General features: G+C 40.2%; 2 protein-coding genes and 1 non-coding gene across 4 annotated transcripts in view; 1 reads left to right on the top strand and 2 right to left on the bottom strand.

Moving 5' to 3' along the window:
- Nucleotides 1-23,767, bottom strand: part of LOC131502008 (P antigen family member 3-like) — a 186,318-nt gene that overhangs the window by 55,677 nt on the left and 106,874 nt on the right. The window lies entirely within an intron of this gene.
- TRNAH-AUG (transfer RNA histidin (anticodon AUG)) lies at nucleotides 4,110-4,194 on the bottom strand. Its single transcript has one exon. It is a non-coding gene; the product is annotated as a tRNA-His (tRNA).
- LOC131502009 (P antigen family member 3-like) lies at nucleotides 15,823-21,524 on the top strand. Of its 2 annotated transcripts, XM_058712627.1 has the most exons (6): nucleotides 15,857-15,945; nucleotides 16,814-16,902; nucleotides 17,014-17,105; nucleotides 17,970-18,078; nucleotides 19,877-20,027; nucleotides 21,413-21,524. In XM_058712627.1, the coding sequence occupies exons 3-6, from the start codon at nucleotides 17,022-17,024 to the stop codon at nucleotides 21,414-21,416; spliced, it is 348 nt and encodes a 115-aa protein (XP_058568610.1). In that variant the 5' UTR covers nucleotides 15,857-15,945; nucleotides 16,814-16,902; nucleotides 17,014-17,021; the 3' UTR covers nucleotides 21,417-21,524. The 2 variants fall into 2 exon arrangements, with proteins under 2 accessions (XP_058568609.1, XP_058568610.1); XM_058712626.1 differs by lacking the exon at nucleotides 16,814-16,902 and having other exon boundaries at nucleotides 15,823-15,945.

The following is a 23,767-nucleotide window of genomic DNA, read 5'->3' as shown; positions in this document are numbered from 1 at the left end:
ACTTGCACAGAAATTAGAAAAGTACCTGTTCCCAACAGCCAGGCTGGAAAACCTCAGGATTTATGGGATGTTAGGTAGAGTACTCAGAAGGATCATTTCTTGGTCATGGAGAATAATTAGCCATCTACTGCTCCATCTACAGCTCCAGTTATACTAAATCCTAAATGGAAGACCCAAAGAATCAAAGTGTTTCCAAGTAATTTAATTGCATAGTAGAAAAAGCACAAGAATAATTTTAGCATCACAGTAATATCCATCATTCGATAAGGTAGCATCCATTATCATACATTCAATCAAAACTTAGCAGGCATGCAAATAAGCAGGAAAATTCAACTCATAATGGGATGATAAATGAGTCAATTGAGAATAGCCCAGACTGACACAGAAGTTAAAAATAGCAGATAAGAACAGTAAAACAGTTATTATAACAATATTCCATATGTTTAAAAAGTTAAGAGCACTGAATAATATATAGAATAGTTGAATCACTATATTGTACACCTGAAACTAATATAATACTGTATTCTCACTTTACTGGAATGAAAATTTTAAAAATTAAATTGAAAAAAGTCAAGATATGTAAAATACCAAAAAAAAAAAAACCCACAAATGGACTATAGATGAATTGCAGAAAAAGTACTGAACTTTAAAGATAGCAATATAAGTTATCCAAAATTAAATGAAGAGGAAAAAGAAATGTTTTTATAAATTCACAGAGCATCAGTGAGCTGTGGGAGAACTTCCAGCAGCTCTCATATATGTGCAATTGGGGTCCCTGGAGGAGTGGATCAAGAGGTGGGGACAGATAAAACATTTGAAGAAATAATGCCCCCAGTTTTTCCATATTGATGAAAACTATAATCCCACAAATGGAAGAAACTCAATAAAGCACAAGTAACATGAAGGAAACTATACTAAGGCACATGATAATCAAATTGCTCAAAACCAGTGATAAAGAGAAAATCTTAAAGCAACCAGAAAGGTAAAAAATGTTAATTACCCAGAGGGATTTTTCCTGAGAAACAACCCAAGTAATGACAACGTAAGCAACATTTGCTAAAGCAAAAAGAAAACCTCTGAGCCTAGAATTCTATAAGCAGTGAAAATATTTTTTCAAAAATAATGACAAAATAATGTCCTAAATAACATCTTTTTCACATACACAGAATCTAAGAGGATTAATCAACAGCAGACCTCCCCTTATAAGAAATGTTCAAGCAAGTCATTCAGGCAGAAGGAAAACAGCACCAAATGGGAACATAGATTTCTGCAAAGCAATGGAAAGTACCTGAAATAGTAACTGCATGGGTAGAGGTATAAGATGTTTTTCTTACTATTTAAACTCTTTGAAAGATATTTGACTCTTCATGAAAAAAATAACAATGTAATGTAGGGATTTAAACATATGTAAAAGTAGGGGCACCTGGGTGGCTGAGTCGGTTAAGCATCTGACTTTGGCTCAGGTCATGATCTCATGGTTCATGGGTTTGAGACCCGTGTCGGGTTCTGTGCTGACAGCTCAGAGCCTGGAGCCTGCTTCGGATTCTGTGTCTCCCTCTCTCTCTCTCTGCCCCTCCCCTGCTCGTGTTCTGTCTCTATCTCTCTCAAAAATAAATAAACATTAAAATTGTTTTAAACACATGTAAAAGTAAAATGTATGGAGAAAAACCCACAAAGGTTGGGAGGAGGGAAATGAAATATTAACGTAATGTTCTCATTAAGTTAAATAAACATAGCTTTATTTAAAAGTATACTGTGATAAAATAAAAGTACATTTTAAGCTCAAGATCAAACCCTCAAATAACAACCAAAGTTATTGCTAATAAGCCAACAAAAGATAAAATGGAACCAGAAAATATTACCAAAAAGGCAGAAAAAGGCAGAAAGGGAATAAAGTGCATATGGAACAGAAACAAAATCAGCCTCCCAGGAATAGTCTTATCTTATTATCACTGCCACACTCAGTCATGGACTGAGAGCAGCCTGTGGGAAATGTGGTCTAATAAAAATGTGGAGATGGATTTCAGAATGCAATAGCTGGTGGCCTAAGACAATTACCTTCCCTACAGGCAGAGTTATGAGATGTACTTCCTAATGGCAGTCACGCTAATGCCTCTGTCTGGATAACTCCTTCCCTCATCCTGATTAACTTCTATCCCTTCAGTTCTGAGGTTCAGGGCACTTCTTCAGGCAAGCACATCTGACTTCTCTAAAAGGCAGATGCTGACAAAGTCCCCTTTATTCTCTCTAACTTAGGTAAGTACTTACAAATTTGCTGTAACTGCTCATACAATCATGTATCTCTCCCAAGCCCCAAGCCCACTAGAGTGTGATTTCGGAGTTGTAACAGCAGTGCCCAGCTCAGTGTTCTTGGAATTCATAGAATACACACTCCCTCTTCAGGAGTGTGTAGGGTTCTTCTCAATGCCTGCAGCATTGTTCCTCTACATACCCTTGTTCTCTGATCCCTCACCGTCTTCAAGTATCTGCTTAATGTCACCTTCTCAACAAGACTGGCCATGAACACACCATTTAAAACTGCATACCCACCAATCAGCACTCCCACTCCTCCTTTCTTTCACTACTTTTCTAACAGCACATTACCTTTGACTGCATTTCATCATTTGTTGATTTATTTATATTGTTTATCATTGTCTCTCCCACTAGAATATAAACTCAACAAGGGCAGGCATTTTAGATTGCTTAGTTCACTGGTGCATCCCCTGCTCCAACAACACTGCCTGGCACATAGATTATTCTTAATCAATATTTGTGGCTGAAATGAATTAAGTGCCCGATGCTAAGTAGGTGTTCAGCAAATGGTAGGCTTTATTAACGCTGCTTTCCTGGTTGAGTGATACTGGACAGGAGGTAGTCAGAGAACAGTGCAAATTGCTAAACACAGAGGGAGGAAATTGCTTGGATGTGGTCACCACCATCCACCTAGTTCTACCCAGAGTACAGTCCTGACAGTTGTTTTGGACTAAGTGGGTGCCTCTCACTTCCCCAGAGTACAGGCTGTCCTTATTAGTCAGCCACCCACACCCAGCATGGAGAGGGACACTGAGGCAGAAAGCAGGAGCTGGATTGTTTGGTAGTTTCCTCTATGACATCACATCAAACCTCACATTTACATTTGAAGTGCTTAAAATTCCTAGTCATACCATGTTCAACTGTAAATATCAACAACAGATATGTTGCCATGAGAAAGAGAAATGTTTTCACTGCAACCTGATGTGTTCGTTCTGTTAAAGATCAATTAGGAGTACTGAGAATGATTATTATTGACAATCACCAAGTGTTGAACACATAAAACTATAATAAGATTTATTAGGCTTATTTAACTGACGAGGAACAGACTTAGCAAAGGAACATAGACTAAGGTTAATAGAGTCAATAAGAGGCAATGCACTGATTTACCAGATCAACCTGTGAGCTTTCTCTCACAGATTTCCAATATTCACTTTTTTAGGAAAACTGTATTATAGATAAACTTCAAATGATAGGATTGGGTTCACAGGCAGATATGAATACTTAGCTAGTTTTTTATTCAACAAACAGAGGTTAAAGCTGCTTGAGAATTCACAGAGCTTCACTGGATAGAATATGATGGAAGCTCAAAAACACTGAATAAAAAATAGTCTAATTTTGGCTCATATGAAGGTAATTAGAAATAGAATTTTCACATAATTGATATATGCAACCTAAGACACAGCACATGAATCTTTAATTTTCTACCAAATAGTATACATTGTATCCTATAAAATAATAAAGGTACAATATTCAGAGAGTCATATAACTCCAAACACACAGAAAAGAAAATAGATCACAGGCAAACACTAACATTTTTACATCTCTCTATCCAACCATTTTGTTTCTATGTGTCGGTATGGATATATGTATATATACTTTACAGCATTAAAATGTACTTTATATACATTTTTTTTTTGGTCCAGCATGTTTTGTTAAATTGTTGTATTTTTTTTAAGTTTTAAATGTTTATTTATTATCAAGAGAGAAAGAGAGACACAGTGTGCGAGTGGGGGAGGGGCAGAGAGAGAGGGAGACAGAATCTTAGTCAGACTCCAGGCTCCGAGCTGTCAGCACAGAGCCCGAGGTGAGGCTCGAACTCACAAACCACGAGATCATGACCTGAGCCATAGTCAGATGCCTAACCAACTGAGCCACCCAGGCACCCCTAAATTGTTTTATTGTTAAATTGACTTATTTTCTTTTAAAATTCAATAACGTTAAAAGCAAATATTGGGGCGCCTGGGTGGCTCAGTCAGTTAAGCGTCCGACTTCGGCTCAGGTCATGATCTCGCAGTCCGTGGGTTTGAGCCCCGCGTCGGGCTCTGTGCTGACAGCTCAGAGCCTGGAACCTGTTTCGGATTCTGTGTCTCCCTCTCTCTCTGACCCTCCCCCGTTCATGCTCTGTCTCTCCCTGTCTCAAAAATAAATAAACGTTAAAAAAAATTAAAAAAAAGCAAATATTGAACAGTGGACATGTAGAAAAGGAGAACAATATGGGGAAAATCTGAGATAGTACAAATCTCATATTAAAATCGATGTAGGGGCGCCTGGGTGGCGCAGTCGGTTAGGCGTCCGACTTCAGCCAGGTCACGATCTCGCGGTCCGTGAGTTCGAGGCCCGCATCAGGCTCCGGGCCGATGGCTCGGAGCCTGGAGCCTGTTTCCGATTCTGTGTCTCCCTCTCTCTCTGCCCCTCCCCCGTTCATGCTCTGTCTCTCTCTGTCCCAAAAATAAATAAAAAACGTTGAAAAAAAAATAAAAATAAAATATAAAATAAAATAAAATCGATGTGAAATAAACAGAGTCACTGGTTGATTGAAAAGACATGATTTTTGTGTATCAATATTATATGCCCACAAAAGCAAGAGAATCACTTGGGAAATATCTTAAAATGAAATACTGAGAAAATCCAAAATGAAATTCGTAGTGTGTCATAGAAGGAAATAGTAAAACTTTACTTACCACTCAACATAGAATTTAAATGAATGAAGAGAACTTCAAGATAGCTTGGTAGTGAGGATGGTAGTTAGCTGAGCTGGGGATGAAGGGTGATAGTCACCCTGGTCTTCCACCCTCATGAATCCTCTAGGACACAGTGACATCATGGATCTACCTCACAATTACAAGGCTGTGTTGCTATGGCACACTAGGGGTGCCATTTTTGGGACCACATCCTATTACCTCCCTTCAATCTTAATGCCTCTACTTTTACTTTACTTTACTTCTTTACTTTACCTTACTTTACTTTACTTTACTTTACTTTACTTTACTTTACTTTTGGGGGAGGGTGGAATAAAAATATCATAGTACATAACAAGGAATTATGGTATATTCCAGCCCCAAATACTACTGACAGAGACTGGACATGTGTCTGGATCAGATGACCCATAAATTATTAATATGTTCACCCTTTAGTGCTTCTGAGGGAATAAGATTTGGGGGACACGGGGATATTTGTCTATTTTGTGTACTGCTGTAACCCAAACATCTGGAACATTTTTTGGCACATTGTAGGCACTTAATAAATCTTCCTAGATTGAACAGATTGGTCTGGCTCCCCCATGAAACTATAAGAACCTCCAGGGCAAGGACCCTGAACTTTGGAAACCATTCCTCCAGGACACTGCTAAACTCCTGCTAGGTATCACTGAATATTGACTCAATCAAGCAAATAAATTCCCAAACACAGTCAATGAGTGTTTGAATTTTTACTTTAGAGTTATTATTTTCTCTGTAGTGCACCTGAACTGTGACTGAATAATTTTCTTTAACTAAAAAACACCATTTAGTTAAAAAAAAACACACACACACACACACAAGTACGCAACTAATTAAATATAGGAAAAAGAAAATAAAACTATGAAATTTTTACAAATAAGGTTCAGATTGGGTAGTAAAAATGCTATAATTCTCTAAATTTCATAGAGACAGAGTAGAGTGGTTGTTTCAGGGGCTGGGAGAAAGATGAACAAAGAGTTAATTGATAAAGAGTTTCAGTTTTGCAACATGAAAAGGGTTCTGAAGATTGAGTGGGCGACAATATGAATGTACCTAAACTTCCCCTAGAAGTTGAGGGACCAGATGACAGAAGCTTGTGGCAAGAATGATTTAAGAAGAGATTTGGGAAGAAGTCTGGAGAAGATGGCGGCATAGGTGGACACAGGGCTCACCTCATCCTGCTGACCCGCTTAGATTCCACCCACATCTGCCTAAATAACCCAGAAAACCGCCAGAAGACTAGCAGAATGGACTCTCTGGAGCCAAGCGTAGACAAGAGGCCCACGGAAGAGGGTAGGAAGGGCAGAGAGACGGTACGTGCTATGCGGACTGGCGGGAGGGAGCTGAGGCAGTGGAGGGGCAGCCCGCCCTTCAAAGCAGAGCCCCTGAAGTGTGGCTTGCAAAAGCAGAGCAGCCGGATGGAGTGAGTTCTGACAGCCAATGGGACTTAACATCTGGAAGGTTAAAAGTCAACAGCTCTGCTCTCAGAGAGCAGGTAGGCCAAGAGGACACTGGGAGGGAGAGTTGTTGAGCCCCGGGAGACAGAGCTCAGCTTGGCAGGGGAAAAAAGCCCCCTGGGAAGCACCATCTCCCTCTCCCATCCCCCAGGCGATATTCCAAAGGGAACCAGTTCCCGGCACGGAACTTGCTATCACCACGCAAATGCCCAACGCTGTGCTTCCGTGGATCCATCCCTCCACTGGGCCTGCCTCCCTCCTGGTGCTGCAGGGCCCCTCCCGCAGGGGACCACCGACGGCAAAGTGAGCTAAGCCTACACCTCCCGCGCCTGTGCACCTTGGATCCACCCTGGCTAATACACCAGGTCCCATTGAAGCAGCACCACAGGCTTGGCAGTGTGCAAGCAGCCCAGACAGGGGCCACATCACTCCACAGTGAGTCCTGCCCCTGGGAGAGGGGAACATAAGGTACACACCAGTCTGACTGTGGCCCCAGCGGTGGGCTGGGGGCAGACATCGGGTCCGACTGCAGCCCCGACCACCAACACAAGTTCCTTCCGACAGCACAGGGGAAGTGCCCTGCAGTTTGGAGCTACCACAGGGACTACGCAAAATGATGAAATGGAAGAATTCTCCTCAAAAGAAACTCCAGGAAGTACCGACAGCTAACAAAGTGATCAAACCCGATTTAAGCAATATAATGGAACAAGAATTTAGAATAATCATCATAAAATTAATCTCTGGGCTTGAAAAAAGCATAAAGGACAGCAGAGAATCTATTGCTACAGAGATCAAGGGGCTAAGAAATAGTCATGAGGAGCTGAAAAATGCTATAAATGAGGTGCAAAATAAAATGGAGGTGGCCATAGCATGGATTGAAATGCTATGGAAGAGGAGAGAATAGGTGAATTAGAAGATAAAATTATGGAAAAAGAGGAAGCTGAGAAAAAGAGAGATAAAAAAATCCAGGAGTATGAGGAGAGAGTTAGAGAACTAAGTGATGCAATCAAATGGAACAATATCTGTATCATAGGAATTCCAGAAAAGGAAGAGAGAGAGAAAGGGGCTGAAGGAGTACATGAACAAATCATAGCTGAGAACTTCCCTGATCTGGGGAAGGAAACAGGCATTGAATTCCAAGAGGCACAGAGAACTCCCTTCAGACGTCACCTGAATCTATCTTCTGCACGACATATCATAGTGAACCTGGCAAACTACAAGGATAAGGAGAGAATTCTGAAAGCAGCTAGGGATAAATGGGCCCTAACATACAAAGGTAGACACATAAAGGTAGTAGCAGATCTATCTACTGAAACTTGGCAGGACAGAAAGGAATGGCAGGAAATCTTCAATGTGCTGAACAGAAAAAATATGCAGCCAAGAATCCTTTATCCGGCAAGTCTGTCATTCAGAATAGAAGGAGAGATAAAGGTTTTCCCAAACAAACAAAAACTGAAGGAATTCATCACCACTAAACCAGCCCTACAAGAGATCCTAAGGGGGAATCTGTAAGTGAAATGTTGCAAGGACCACCAAGTACCAGAGACATCACTACAAGCATGAAACCTACAGATATCACAATGACTCTAAACCCATATCTGTCAATAATAACACTGAATGTAAATGGATTAAATGCTCCAACCAAAAGACATAGGGTATCAGAATGGATAAAAAAAAAAAAAAGACCCATCTATTTGCTGTCTACAAGAGGCACATTTTAGACCCGAGGACACCTTCAGATTGAAAGTGAGGGGATGGAGAACTATCTATCATGCTACTGGAAGTCAAAAGAAAGCTGGAGTAGCTGTACTTATATCAGACAAACTAGACTTTAAATTAAAGGCTGTAACAAGAGATAAAGAAGGGCATTATATAATAATTACAGGGTCTATCCATCAGGAAGAGCTAACAATTAAAAATGTGTATGCGCCGAATACGGGAGCCCTCAAATATATAAAACAATTCATCACAAATGTAAGCAACCTTATTGATAAGAATGTAGTAATCTCAGGGGACTTTAATACCCCACTAACAACAATGGATAGATCATCTAGATGCAGGATCAACAAAGAAACAAGGGCCCTGAATGATACATTGGAACAGATGGACTTGGCAGATATGTTTAGAACTCTGCATCCCAAAGCAAGAGAACATACTTTCTTCTCCAGCGCACATGGGACATTCTCCAAGATAGATCACATACTGGGTCACAAAAAGGCCCTTCATAAGTATACAAGAATTGAGATCATACCATGCACACTTTCAGACCACAATGCTATAAAACTTGAAATCAACCACAGGAAAAAGTCTGGAAAACCTCCAAAAGCATGGAGATTAAAGAGCACCCTACTAAAGAAGGAGTGGGTCAACCAGGCAATTAGAGAAGAAATTAAAAATATATGGAAACAAATGAAAATGAAAAGACAACAATCCATGCCCTTTGGGATGCAGCAAAGGCAGTCCTGAGAAGAAAATACATTGCAATCCAGGCCTATCTCAAGAAACAAGAAAAATCCCAAATACAAAATCTAACAGCACACCTAAAGGAAATAGAAGCAGAACAGCAAAGACACCCCAAACCCAGCAGAAGAAGAGAAATAATAAAGATCAGAGCAGAAATAAACAATAGAGAATCTAAAAAAAACTGTAGAGCAGATCAATGAAACCAAGAGTTGGTTTTTTGAAAAAATAAACAAAATTGATAAACCTCTAGCCAGGCTACTCAAAAAGAAAAAGGAGATGACCCAAATAGATAAAATCATGAATGAAAGTGGAATTATTACCATCAATCCCTCAGAAATACAAGCAGTTATCAGGGAATACAATGAAAAGTTATATGCCAGCAAACTGGACAACCTGGAAGAAATGGACAAATTCCTAAGCACTCACACACTTCCAAAACTCAAACAGGAACACATAGAAAATTTGAACAGACCCATAACCAGGGAAGAAATTGAATCAGTTATCAAAAATCTCCCAACAAATAAGAGTCCAGGACCACATGGCTTCCCAGGGGAATTCTTCCAGACATTTAAAGCAGAGATAATACCTATCCTTCTTAAGCTGTTCCAAAAAATAGAAAGGGAAGAAAAACTTCCAGACTCATTCTATGAAGCCAGCATTACTTTGATTCCTAAAGCAGACAGAGACCCAGCAAAAAAAAGAGAACTACAGGCCAATATCCCTGGTGAATATGGATGCAAAAATTCTCAATAAGGTACTAGCAAGTCGAATTCAACAACATATAAAAAGAATTATTCACCATGATCAAGTGGGATTCATTCCTGGGCTGCAAGCTGGTTCCACATTCTCAAATCAATCAATGTGATACATCACATTAATAAAAGAAAAGAAAAGAACCATGTGATCCTATTGATCAATGCAGAAAAAGCAATTGCAAAATTCAGCATCCTTTCTTCATAAAAACCCTCGAGAAAGTCGGGATAGAAGGAACATACTTAAACATCATAAAAGCCATTTATGAAAAGCCCACAGCTAACATCATCCTCAATGGGGAAAAACTGAGAGCTTTCCCCCTGAGATCAGGAACACGACAGGGATGTCCAATCTCACCGCTGTTGTGTAACATAGTGTTGGAAGTTCTAGCATCAGTAATCAGACATCAAAAGGAAATCAAAGACATCAAAATTGGCAAAAATGAAGTGAAGCTTTCACTTTTTGCAGATGACATGATATTGTACATGGAAAACCCGATAGACTCCACCAAAAGTCTGCTAGAACTGATACAGGAATTCAGCAAAGTCGCAGGATGCAAAATCCATGACACAAATCACTTGCATTCTTATACACTAACAATGAAGGAACAGAAAGACAAATAAAGAAACTGATCCCATTCACAAATGCACCAAGAAGCGTAAAATACCTAGGAATAAATCTAACCAAAATGTACAAGATCTGTATCCTGAAAACTATACATAGCTTATGAAGGAAATTGAGGAAGATACAAACAAACGGAAAAATATTCTGTGCTCATGGATTGGAAGAATAAATATTGTTAAAATGTCAATACTACCCAAAGCTATCTACACATTCAATGCAATCCCAATCAAAATTACACCAGCATTCTTCTCGAAGCTAGAACAAGCAATCCTAAAATTCATATGGAACCACAAAAGGCCCCGAATAGCCAAAGTAATTTTGAAGAAGACCAAAGCGGGAGGCATCACAATCCCAGACTTTAGCCTCTACTACAAAGCTGTAATCATCAAGACAGCATGGTATTGGCACAAAAGCAGACACATAGACCAACGGAATAGAATAGAGACTCCAGAATTAGACCCACAAAAGTATGGCCAAGTAATCTTTGACGAAGCAGGAATGAACATCCAATGGAAAAAAGACAGTCTCTTTAACAAATGGTGCTGGGAGAACTGGACAGCAACATGCAGAAGAATGAAACTAGACCACTTTCTCACACCATTCACACAAATAAACTCAAAGTGGATGAAGGACCTGAGTATGAGACAGGAAGGCATCAAAACCCTAGAGGAGAAAGCAGGACAAAACCTCTCTGACCTCAGCCGCAGCAATTTCTTACTTGACACGTCTCCAAAGGCAAGGGAATTAATTAAAAGCAAAAATGAACTATTGGGACCTCATCAAGATAAAAAGCTTCTGCACTGCAAAGCAAACAATCAACAAAACGAAAAGGCAACCAACGGAATGGGAAAAGATATTTGCAAATGACATATCGGACAAAGGGCTAGTATCCAAAATCTATAAAGAACTCACCAAACTCCACACCTGAAAAACAAATAATCCAGTGAAGAAATGGGCAGAAGACATGAATAGACACTTCTCTAAAAGAAGACATCCAGATGGCCAACAGGCACACGAAGAGATGCTCAATGTCACTCCTCATCAGGGAAATACAAATCAAAACATGATTTATCTGGTTTTGATACATATTTTTAAAAATACAGTGAGATATCACCGCATGCCAGTCAGAGTAGCTAAAATGAACAAATCAGGAGACTATAGATGCTGGAGAGGATTTGGAGAAATGGGAACCCTCTTACATTTTTGGTGGGAATGCAAACTGGTGCAGCCACTCTGGAAAATAGTGTGGAGGTTCCTCAAAAAATTAAAATAGATCTACCCTATGGCCCAGTAATAGCACTGCTAGGAATTTATCCACGGGATACAGGAGTGCTGACGCATAGTGGCTCTTGTACTCCGGTATTTATAGCAGCACTTTCAACAATAGCCAAATTATGGAAAGAGCCTAAATGTCCATCGATTGATGAATGGATAAAGAAGTTGTGGTTTATATACACAATGGAATACCACTTGGCAATGAGAAAGAATGAAATATGGCCTTTTGTAGCAACATGGATAGAACTGGAGAGTGTTATGCTAAGTGAAATAAGTCATACAGAGAAAGACAGATACCATATGTTTTCACTCTTATGTGGATCCCGAGAAACTTAACAGAAGACCATGGGGGAGGGGAAGGGTAAAAAAAAGGTAGAGAGGGAGGGAGGCAAACCATAAGAGACTCTTAAAAACTGAGAGCAAACTGAGGGTTGATGGGGGGTGGGAGGGAGGGGAAAGTGGGTGATGGGCATTGAGGAGGGCACCTGTTGGGATGAACACTGGTGTTGTATGGAAACCAATTTGACAGTAAATTTCATATTTAAAGAAATAAAATAAATAAAACATAATAAAATAATCTCAGCCTCAGGGGTGTCAAGGGAGATAGCCATATATTTAATGAGGGTCTCCTTCAACCTCTGTAGGAAGGCTATTGGGCTCTCATTCTGTGTTTGTAAAATAGTGGCTAATTTAGTATAATTTAGGGGCTGAGTCTTAGATATTTTAATGTTTTTTAAAATACAAGCTTGGAAGTGGCAGCAATACCATTCCCCAATCAGGATTTTGAGGTGGAACTGCCTGAGTTCTAGTTAGGGAGTTGCAAGTTCCCTATAGGACCTCCAGTCCCATGGTAATTAATGAGTTGCCCATCCCCATATCTCTTAGCTGCTGCCTGAACCCCACAATTTTCTGTCTCATTAAGAGTCTGATTTAACAAAAGCATTATATCTTTCCAGGTCAACTCAAAAACATATGTAATATGCTGAAAAACCTCTATATACTTATCCGATGAGAACATTTATCTACTTCTCCTTTATCTGTCTTAAAGCTTGTAATGTAAAAGGTTTCTCCTTCTGGCATTCTAGCTTCTCATAAGGGAAACATGTCTGTTATATTACAGGGCGGGCCCAGATGAGGTGGGCAGTAGGGAGCAGAACTGCACTTTTTATATAGATTGAGAACCCAAGGAGGTGGAGGTGGAAGACTTCCTTTCCTCCTTCTCTAGGTCTGCTTTGGATACAGGTAAGGGGCCCTTAATTGTTTCCCCTCCAGAACGGGTTGCCATTAAATCAGGATCCACCTTACAGTACTTACATGTATCTCGATTTTTTAAAAATCTTAAACCAGTGTATATTTAAAATCCATTTAATATAAAATTTCCTTTTAAAGATTTCCCTCATGAACCTTCTAAACTTTCCTTTGTATTCAGATTTTGTCCCAAGCCATTTGTCTCCAAATAGCCAGTCTCATTGAGGACAAAATTACTTTCTTTTACCTTTCACAAAAATGTATTTCCATTCCTTATATTTTTCTTACATATCCATCTTTTTTTACATACAGAGTTGTTTTTTTATTTCCATCAGCCTTAATTACATTTAGCAGAATTGTAACTCCTAGAAACCATAGTCTCCAGGGAAAACTCAGTAGTAATCAATTGTGAACTGTCTGTTACATCAGGATTCCTTAGATGTCAAACTTATGAATCAATTAAGCACAAAACATGTTTTTTTAACAGACCCAAATATCCTTAGTTTTTCTGCAACAAGTCAAAAGCACAAACCCACATCTAGTAATTAGTGCTTTTGCCTTTTATCTCATTAGACATACAATGAATTTAATCTTAATTAATCATGCAAGTAAAACTTTAACGTTTTAGGTCACCAAAGACTTTGAAAGCTATTTTAACAATTACCCATGAAAACTATGAGACAGACAACATTAAACATTATTTAAGTTATTCTTTTGCTAACAAATTGGAACAGAGATAACATGAGCTTATCTGACCTTCAGCAAATCTAGATAGAATAAAAGTTTTGTTTTGTTTTCCACTAGTGGAATTAGGCAGTCCATGCCAGTCTGGAGCAGACAGGGAATTTCCCTGAAACAAAGTGAGTTTGGGCAGCTGCTGGGGAATATTTCTTAAGGTCCCCGTTCTGAGGTAGACTGACCAGAGACCGTTGGCTCTAACAGTTGGTTTTGAGGAATTCTCCCCATCCTGGTATCCTAGATGGGTACCTCCCAGTGAACACTGTCGCAGGACAAGCATGAGGGAAGAGGTCATTTTGTCCACCTGGCCTCTCCTCTCATGGGGATTTAGACACCTCTTAGCATTGGCAGGTCAGTAAAAACCCCAGACTTGTATCAGGCCTCTGCGGACCTGATTCTGCCTTGAGCCATATGAGGTCTTCACGGAATCTCAGGGTAGGACCCACTCAGGCTCCATAGCCGAAAACGTGGAGCATAGGCACTCACACACACATTTAGACAGATGACAGATTTCCACTCAGGATTTCCCTGTCCTATGTGGAGACTATATCACCAGGGAGGTGATCAAGCTCCCCTTCCGCCTCTAGGGCAGGCCTGAATTCCGTCCTAGGTCCCCGGGGACATTTACCCAATCTGATGTCCCATCCTGGCAGAATTTTCCTATTCCCCCTGGAGTCCGTTCAGCGAAGTGGTGGCCAAATATTGTCAGGCCCTGCGAGGGGGGACGGGGCGGGGGGATCCAGTGAAATCACCGGTGGCATGCCTTCCTTTCTGTCACAGGGGCCCAAGAAGAGTGGCCTTCTTGCTGGCCTCCGACAATGGTGACTCAAAGGACAAGCGCGGCTGTGGGCTTCCTGACCAATGCACCAAAAATGTTACAGCAAATACTTGGTGGCCAGGAAGAGACAAGCGACACACACTCGGGATTGGAAAAGACTATTTATTCTGCACCAGTGCCGGCCCAGTGGAATCAGGTCAGAAGACTTAGCCCTGAACCCTGGGTCTGGCCTTCTTTTATGTGTGGGATTGTAGGGGTATAAGGGGAAAAAAAGGGGGGTGCACATATTGACTGTGCTACACGGGAACTTGACAGATGCAGGAGGTAAGCAAGATGACAGAAGACAAAAGCATGCAAGGGAAAATCTGGTCTCGGACATCTAGCTGGCCCCCTTTTTTTACCTGCCCTTCCCATATTTCCTTCTCACCATGAGCTACATCAACATAACGTTGCTATCACAAAAACCTCTTGCTTAGGAAAATAAAAGTTGAAAACAACTCTATTGTCCATTCCAGGAACTAACTGAAAGATCCATCAACTCTTCAGTAAAAAGTGCCAAATGACATTTTTCAACCATAAGGAATTTGAAACTTTCGACTTAATATTCTTGCCTTGCTGTGTCCACCAAACCTACACCATTTTAGCCCTATTTTTACTCAGTCTTCATCACAACCTCCCCCAACGTTGAAAGAATTGTTCTACTCCGACTTCACAATTTGAATACATATCTCTCCTGTCCGGCCACCTCAAAGACTCTGCTAAGACCCTGTCCAGGTAGTGTTTTCCCTGACAGAGTTATCCAGTAAAGTCAGCTTTATTATCAAGTTGTTTGATTTTTGGAAAGCACAGTACATGACAAGCATAGTCACCATTACTGAACGTAACGAACCAGTGGACTGAGCTTAAACCCCAGGACCAATATGGATAGAAACTTCTGAAATGTGCACTGATTGAAGGACCACAGGTACTTAGAGAAATCAGTTACCAAACCACAGGTTTAAATGTGCAGTAACACAAGCAAAAAAGGTAAAGAAAACAGTTGTTAATGTATTTATTATACAGAGGAGAGCAAATTCACTCAAGTATGACAGCAAACCCAGAAGCATGGAAGGGAATGATTGATCAAAGCATGTATAAAAATAGTATTAAAGTACTTAGTATCTATTTTTGTTACAGATATCTTTCTGAGAAACATTCAGCACTAACGGTGACTTGTAACTGTCTGTCCCCAAAGTATCTGGTTGCAAAAGAGAGCTCGGGCAGGAGGAAAAAGGCCACTCTTCAAGCACCATGTCGGGAACTCTGCGGACACTGCCTTCCCACGCCTTGGCTGCAGGCGTGGGAAGAAGTCCACGAACATTGCATACACCCACGTCAGTACGCATACACCCAGTCAGTACGCACATATCCACGTCAGTACGCACACACGTTGCACCAGGCCTTTCCTGCGCATGCCCATTGTTAAGAAAGACCGTTGCTGAGCACGCGCCCTGCTGCCCACGCGTCCTGTGAGCAGAGCTGAGGAAGAAGCGGTGGTGTGGGCGGTGTCGTGATCTTTCTGGCTGCCTGCCCTCAACCGGTAGGTCCACAAATCAGTCCTTCCAGGACTTTAAGTGTGAGTGACTGTGAGGAGAGTGCCAGTGGGCCTCGGGCGGGTCGGGACGGTAGATCTGTGGCCTCGGAGGAGGAAGTTGCTAGGAGTTAGCGTTCTTCTCCTCACAGGCGTCGCGGCCGCCATGGCCCTCGTCCTCGTGGCGGTGGCACGGGGACAAGTGAGGACAGCTGGCGGCCGAGGACGGGGGAGGTGAAGACAGGGTGGGTCTTGGGGGCGTTCTTTGAGGTATCTGAGTCCTGCAAGCACCTGGAACTGCCGGCGGAGCACTGAAGCCAGAGTCCTCAGTGGGACCCTGGGTGGGAGGCGGGCCAGGCGGTACAGAACAGGTCTGGAACGGGTGCCTGTGGGCGGGGGTGGGGAGCGGTCAGTAGGTTAAGTGGCTGACGCTGGATCTCAGGTCAGGTCTAGATCTCAGGGTGGTGAGTTCGAGCCCCACCTGGGCTCCAGGATGGCCGTGAAGTCTACTTAAAACAAAAAACAAAAAACGGTGTGTGGGGCTGGAAACGGGGAACGGTGTGGGGTTGGAGCTGCGTCCCGGAGATTTGTATCGCACTGTGCAGGGTGTCAAGGGAGGAGCCGGCTCACTGGTCAGTATCGAAACTAGACACCTTGAGCCCTGGTGGTGGGAAGACAGCCATAGGCAGTACGCAAACGATTAAGACTTCTCTGTGTTCCAAGGAAACCTTATTTAAGAGGCAAAATGGGCCCAGTAACTGGGAATGTGGAAACAGTAGCGACTCAGGTTTAAATATCCAGCATTGTTTTCTCACATGCCTTTATGATGGGGAATCTAGCTGTGAAACTAAGCCTCGCGTTTTCTCCTGTCCTTAAGGTGATTTGACTGCCAGTTTGGCCGATGTGAATGATCTTGCAGCCCGTTTATTTGGTGTGACCACAGCATGTACACTATCCTTACGCAAGGTTGATTTTGAAAGTATTTTCAAAGTAAAAAAAAATTAAAATGTTACGCCTTGGAGGTGGTGTACCTAGCCTTTAGAATACATTTTCCAAATACTGATATTCTACTTTCAGGGTGAAAAATGAGTGGGCGTGTGAGAACAAGGTCTAAATCTAAACAAAGAAAGGATGATGGCAAGGCTAACCAGCCAGCTGCACCTGTGGCTGTGAGTACTTCAGCAATTGATGTTCTATACCATCAGTTTATTTCTCTGAAAATTTTGTTGACCTACCAACGTACAGATACAGTGATAAAAGTTTCTTTGCTGGGAAGGGGCAGGAAACATTGAACCAGAAGGATTCCATACTTGTGTTCCCTGGGTAAATATACCCTATGACTCCTTTGTCATGCTTACTAACAACAAGTTGTACGTATCCATCCCAGCATAGTTTAAAATAGCCTCCAGAGTGCTTGTGGGTACCTCTTCCGGGTAGCCACTCTGTGGGAAGAGTAACTCTTTTTTAATTTAAATTTTACTTAGCGTACAGTGCAATATTGGCTTCAGGAGTAGACTTCAGTGATTCATCACTTACGTACAACACCCAGCGCTCATCACAAGTGCCCTCCTTATCACCTGTCACCCATCTGTGCCATCCTCCACCCCCACCTACCTCCATCAAGCCTCACTTTGTTCTCTATCCTTAAGAGTCTCTTGTGATTTGTTTCCCCCTCTCCTTTATTGTTACTTCCCTCCCCATATGTTCCTCTGTTTTATTATTAAATTCCACATATGAGTGAAATCATAGGGTACTTGTTTTTCTCTGATTGACTTCTTTCACTTAGCATAATACATTCTAGCCCCATCCACATTGTTGCAAATGGCAAGATTTTAATACCTTTTGATGACTAATATTCCATTATATGTATGTGTATATAAATGGCCATATAACTTTTAGGAATACAATATAGAACTATATTTTATAAGTGTTTTTATACTTATTTATTATTTGATATAAAATGCGTAACATAGGTTTATATTATTGGCATGCATTAATGCAACTTTTTGTTCACACACACACGCACACCCTAGGCCCAGCAGCCCAGTGATGAGCAGCCTCAACAAAGGGAGGCACCCACTGAGTGTCAGGATATTATGCCGGAGCGAGAGAAAGCAGTTGAAGAAGCACCTCTGGATGAAGGTGAAGGGAAAGGGAAAAAGAATGCTTATGGGGGCACAGGGTATATTTTTGCATCACGCATTATGACGTAACAGGACAAAACAAAACCTTAGAAGAGAATCTCAGCCATTTCCTGAAAATTGTTTCAAAATGTGAATAGAGTATAGTTTACAGCTGTATTCACTCTAACGAATTTCCCCTTTTTCTTCAAGATTTAATCTGCTTGAACAGGCAGTCTGTTCTAAATCAGAGGAAACTGTTTACTACAAAAGTATACATTTTTTCACTAGTTGAATGTGTTCTTCTTAGAACATTTTTGCGTGGCCTTTTCCTTCCCTGCATCAAAAGTGTAAGCTGGTTTTAACAGTGTGTGCAGAGTGCCGAGTCAGCATATCTTATAACATCAGGAATAAAGAAGATTTGCATAGGGATGGTAGCCTCATTTTATAAATAAGAAAACTAAGGTTCAGGGATTGTGGCTTGCCAAAGACTGCTTGACACATGGAGACATAACTCAGATTTCATTACACGGTTTTTGTACTTCCTACCATCTGTGTTGTTATACCAAAATGTGAGTGCTTTTGTATAAAATGCATTAAGACTCAAATGTGTCTGTACTGTAAAATAGCGTAGTACAGGCACAGGAATAAATGAAGTTCAGTGGAGCAAGAGATAGACTCCAGAAAAAGGCTCGAGGAATGACAGCCACCATTTCCTTTGCTTAATCATTTGATATGGTACACTTGGGAAACGCTGTATAATTTGGGAGACTGGCATATAGGTAAACTATATTAGTGTGATTTTTAAGTGGCTTTAGGAGGTGTTTAACAACTTATGATTAGGAAAATCAAAAGTATCTTAAAAGGATCATGAAACGGAAATTACCAGCTTCCAAAGAAAGTATTTTCATCAAATACTTGTATGGAATTATTGACATCATTCAGGCCATGGATTATTTCAGGAATTCGCTGGTGAGAGGTTTCTACGATAGGACTGATGACAAAGTCCATTAATTTCTTTCCACCCTGCTCCCTTTATTCTCACTGTAAGACAGAAGTTTGACTATAAGTCACTAATATTTTGCTGTTATTTTTGATACTTGGTTCTCTGCATGATTCATTTATCATAAGTTATAGAGAGAGACTTTGCCCCTAAATCTAACTAGTTAAATTTCACAAAATAGCTTTCAGGTTGCTCCAATAGGAGATGTATGTCACTAGTGTAGGATTTGTCATAGGCCCACAAATGCACTCAGCTAATTGTTCAGGAAATTAAATTTTAATTTTCATTAAAATCCTATCCATGGAGCAGGGTGCCTGGGTGGTTCACTCAGTCAGGTGTCACACTCTAGATTTTGCCTCAGGTCATGATATCAGGGTTCGTGAGCTTGAGCCCCGCATCCAGCTGTGCACTTAGGAGTGCAGAGCCTGTTTGTGATACTCTTCATTCTCCCTCTGTGTGCCCCTCCCCTGATCATTCTCTCTCTAAATAAATAAATAAACTTAAAAAAAATCCTGTGCATGGTGTACATTTAAGATTTCTTAGCTGATGCTCTCTATTCTTAGTACACTGTGGTAATATAATGCAAATGTAGATTTAGTGTGGTTTCTCTTTAGATTGTTATTTGAAATAAGGTTTCATATTACAGGAAAACAAAGATGGGAAGTCCATCTTTCCATCGCTTTTTTTGTTACCCTAAGTCTACAGGCTTGTATTTCATATAATGGCAAGAATACATATTATCACTTCTTTCTTTATATTTTATGTTTACTCCTTAAGTTGATTATCTTTTTTTTTTTTTTTTTTTTTTTTTGGTAAGGCCCTGACCTGGAATCTGGTATCCAGGAACTGCCTGTGCCAAAGAGTGGGGGCAAAAGTGAAGATGACAGTGATGTGAAGGGGGCGGATGTCCCAACACTGGAGCCCGTGAAGATGCCTGAAGCAGATATGTTATCCATTGAGAATGCAAAGTATGCAGATATTTTCCTGAATATTATATCTTTACTTATGTAGATATGACTTTATTGATACTTTAATGACAGAGTTTACACATAAAGGTAACTTTCATAAGTAGTTCAGACCCGAATTTCCTGACTGCCTGACTTATACCCTATCAGATGTAGACTTAAATTGGGTCAGAGCCTTCTTAAATAATAAAAAATGAAACCATTTCCTTTTTTATAAAGTGTAAATACTGGGGCGCCTGGGTGGCTCAGTCAGTTAAGCATCTGACTCTTGATTTGGCTCAGGTCATGGACTCACAGTTTGTGAGATTGAGCCCCACGTTGGGCTCTGTGCGGACAGCATGGAGCCTGCTTGGGACTCTCTCTCTTCCTCTCTCTCTGTCCCTCTCCCATTTGTGCTGTCTCTCTCTCTCACTCTCTCAAAATAAGGAAATAAACTTTAAAAAATAAATAAAATACACTGTAAATACTTTAACTGATGGCTACTTAAATTCAGAATCTTCTATAATTTCCTCTTTTAAAAACCACAAAATGGATTTGGAGTAAATACCAGTTTGTATGAAATATGCTGAGGCACTGAAGTAGGTTCTAATACCAGCTCTAACATAAGCTGTGTGATTCTGGGAGGATCCCTTCACTTCTGAATGCATCTTGGCTCATATATTTAGTGATTTCAAACCAGATATATTGCAGTCAGTTTTTATTGCTGAGTTTTGCATTCTGTGGTCCTATTGGATAATATACATGGAATACAAAAATCTTCCATTTTGTATGATTTATTTGTCATCAGATAACATCTTTGGTCAAATTTTAACATCTGAGTTGAGATTTCATTGCTACTGAGAACCAGAAAACACACTGCTTGATGTTGGCTTTTCTCTATGGAGACCTGGATACCTGTTCTTAAATTTTGTCAGACTCTAAATTATTGTGGCTCTTACAGAACACGTGCATTTTGAAACCTTTCCCCAATGAAGGCTCAAATGACTGAGTGATAAAATGGCAAGAGATAGTCTAGTTTCTAGTTTCTGCACTCTCCCTACATCAAGTAGGGTGCAAGCATGGGTGTTATATGTAAGCGATGAATCCCTAAATTCTACTCCTGAAACCAGTGCGACACTAGATGTTAACTAACTTGAATCTAAACACAAAGATAAAAAAATGAAACTACCTTTTAATAGGTTTATTTCATTTTATCTGTTCTGAACCTGAAGTGTTTTTTTTCTTTTCTTGTACCTACAGAAAGTGTGGTGTGTTCCAAAAATGTTGGTAAAGCATACGCTTGGAATTCTATCTTATAAAATAAAAACTATAGTGTCCTCTGTATATCATTAATTTAATGTAAATAAATTCTGCTGAGTAATGTTTCCAACTCTGTGTCTGTCTTACAGGTGAAGGACAACCGAAAGTGTAAGCAAGAAGAAGCTGAAACCATGCAAACTGCTCTCATGTAGGAAGGACACTTCACTGTTAAAAATCCCTCAATAAAATCTTACAACTTTCTCCAAAGACTCTTTTCAACCCTGTGTTAAACTTACTCTAAGTATTAGATGCTATTGAAAATTGTGTCATTTTTTGAAATTTTGTATTCTGATTGAGCTGGTAAGTGCAGATATATCTGTACATCAATACTCTCTCCAGAAGCCTTGCTACATAGGATTTAATGCCAGAGGTGTATGTCAACATCCATTATGAGCTTCCACATACACAATTCTATCATCTTTGAATACTAACAGTTTGTGTCTGCTGTTTTAAACATTACCCCCCCCTCTTTGTTTTCTCATTTCACAATATTGGACAGACCCACCCAGTACAGTGTTGGGAAGTATTGGTAAATAATGGACATCCTTGTCTTATTTCTGGTAGGAATTAGAAAATTTTTAGCATTTGACTATATTTACTGTGACATAAAAGAAGTTCCATTCTTAGGTTAGTTTCCTAACAACATTTCTATTGAATATATGTTGACTTTCATCAAGCACTTGTAGAACGTTTATTGAGATGGTTGTAGCAGTTTTCTTCCATTAATCTGTTAACGTAATGAATTTCGTACATATTTTCGTATGTTTAATTTTTTTTAATGTTTATTTAGTTTTGAGAGAGAGACAGACAGACAGAGCGTCGGCCAAGAAGTTGCAGGGACACAGTGAGACACAGAATCTGGAGCAGGCTCCAGGCTCTGAGCTGTCAGCACAGAGTCTGACGTGGGGTTCAAACCCACAAACCGTGAGACCATGACCTGAGTTGAAGTCTGGCGCTTAACCGACTGAACCACTTAGGCGCCCTAATGTTTTCCTATGTTTAAGTCAACCATATGCTACTGGGAGGGAATGTTCATGATCTATGATCTTTCTGAATAACCTACATCATATTAATTAGGTTAGAATTTGTATTAATATCTTCATGAGTGACATTAGCATCTACTTTTATTTCGTATACACTCTTGGATTTTAGTATCATGGATATACTGGCTTCATAAAATTTATTGGCATGTAAGACCTCTTTTTCTATCCTCTGGATCTGAAGAACCTGAAAGGCTATGAGTAATGTTGGACTAGAGTTTCCCATGTTCAGCTGTCTCTGGATTGCATCTTTCTTGGAAATTGGACCCTACCTAAATGGCGGGGAACCTCCAGATCCGCATCATTTCAAATTTGGTGAGGTGCCCATCTTCCCTGCAAGATGCCTCTAATGATGCCATCACTCTGAAAGCTACCTCCTCCAGTTTCTACGCTGTTCTTAATCTTCTATTCCCAGAAAGTTAAAAGTCATGGCTCTGTTATAACTAGATAATTTTGATCTGTGCTCTATAATTGTGAATAGCTGGCCCTCCACTGATTGTGCGCGCTTAGGACAAGAGATCCATTTATTGAGTTTTTTAAAGAATGAGTTAGTATAAAAACTCCTCTATTGATAGCATGTATACTATATGTCAGTGTCTTCTTTCTCCTAGGTTCCATACATGTATAACTTCATTTAATCTTCACAAAAAGGTGTGTCAGAGTGTACCCACAACTTACTTTTGACTCTAATAAGCAGTAGATTTCGGGATTCAGTTCTAAGAAGCCCTTGGTCATCCTCAAAGTAAATACATCTGGAAATGTTGGCCAGGAAAACTGATGGTGTACATGATGACGATACTGGCAATCTGACGTTTTCATAAAAACTTAGAGTAATTTTATAATGTCTGACATGAAGGGCTTTGTCCTTTTGAAGGCAAGGTTTCACAAAATGTGGCACACAGACTTCACATGGTTTTCCAGATGATTTCATTGATACAAAAAAAAAATTAAAATTTTAAAATAATAGCAGACTTATTTTACTGTGCTATAATATAATAACTACAACACCAAAGCTATTTGGAACAGTTTATCCAAAGACAAAGAATGATGTCACAGGCCCCATGGCAAAAAAACACAGATCTCTTGCAAAACTTCTTTCTTCAAAAGTTATTTAACGGCAGGGATATTAGCCATTCTTACAGGTGTGAGGTGATATCTCATTATAGTTTTGTATTTTGTATTTGTATAGACTTGTATTTGAAGAGTGATGTTGAGCGTCTTTTCGTGTGTCTGTTGGCAATTTGGAGGTCTTCTTTACAAAAGTGTCTATTCATGTCTTCTGCCCATGTTTTAAATTGGGTTATATGTTTTTTTGGGTGTTGAGTTTTATAAATTCTTTCTATATTTTGGATACTAACCCATTATCAGAAATGTCATTTGCAAATATCTTCTCCCATTCTGTAG

Source organism: Neofelis nebulosa, chromosome X (assembly GCF_028018385.1).
Source record: "Neofelis nebulosa isolate mNeoNeb1 chromosome X, mNeoNeb1.pri, whole genome shotgun sequence".
Lineage (NCBI taxonomy): Eukaryota > Metazoa > Chordata > Mammalia > Carnivora > Felidae > Neofelis > Neofelis nebulosa.
This window is presented reverse-complemented; position numbering and strand designations above follow the sequence as displayed.

What these genes read in the sequence shown, in the direction of transcription:
- LOC131502009 (XM_058712626.1), top strand. Translation starts at nt 17,022, where the DNA reads ATGAGTGGGCGTGTGAGAACAAGGTCTAAATCTAAACAAAGAAAGGAT. An exon ending in AGCCAGCTGCACCTGTGGCT is followed by an intron (nt 17,106 to 17,969) that starts GTGAGTACTTCA and finishes CGCACACCCTAG; the next exon opens with GCCCAGCAGCCCAGTGATGA. An exon ending in AGAAGCACCTCTGGATGAAG is followed by an intron (nt 18,079 to 19,876) that starts GTGAAGGGAAAG and finishes TTTTTTGGTAAG; the next exon opens with GCCCTGACCTGGAATCTGGT.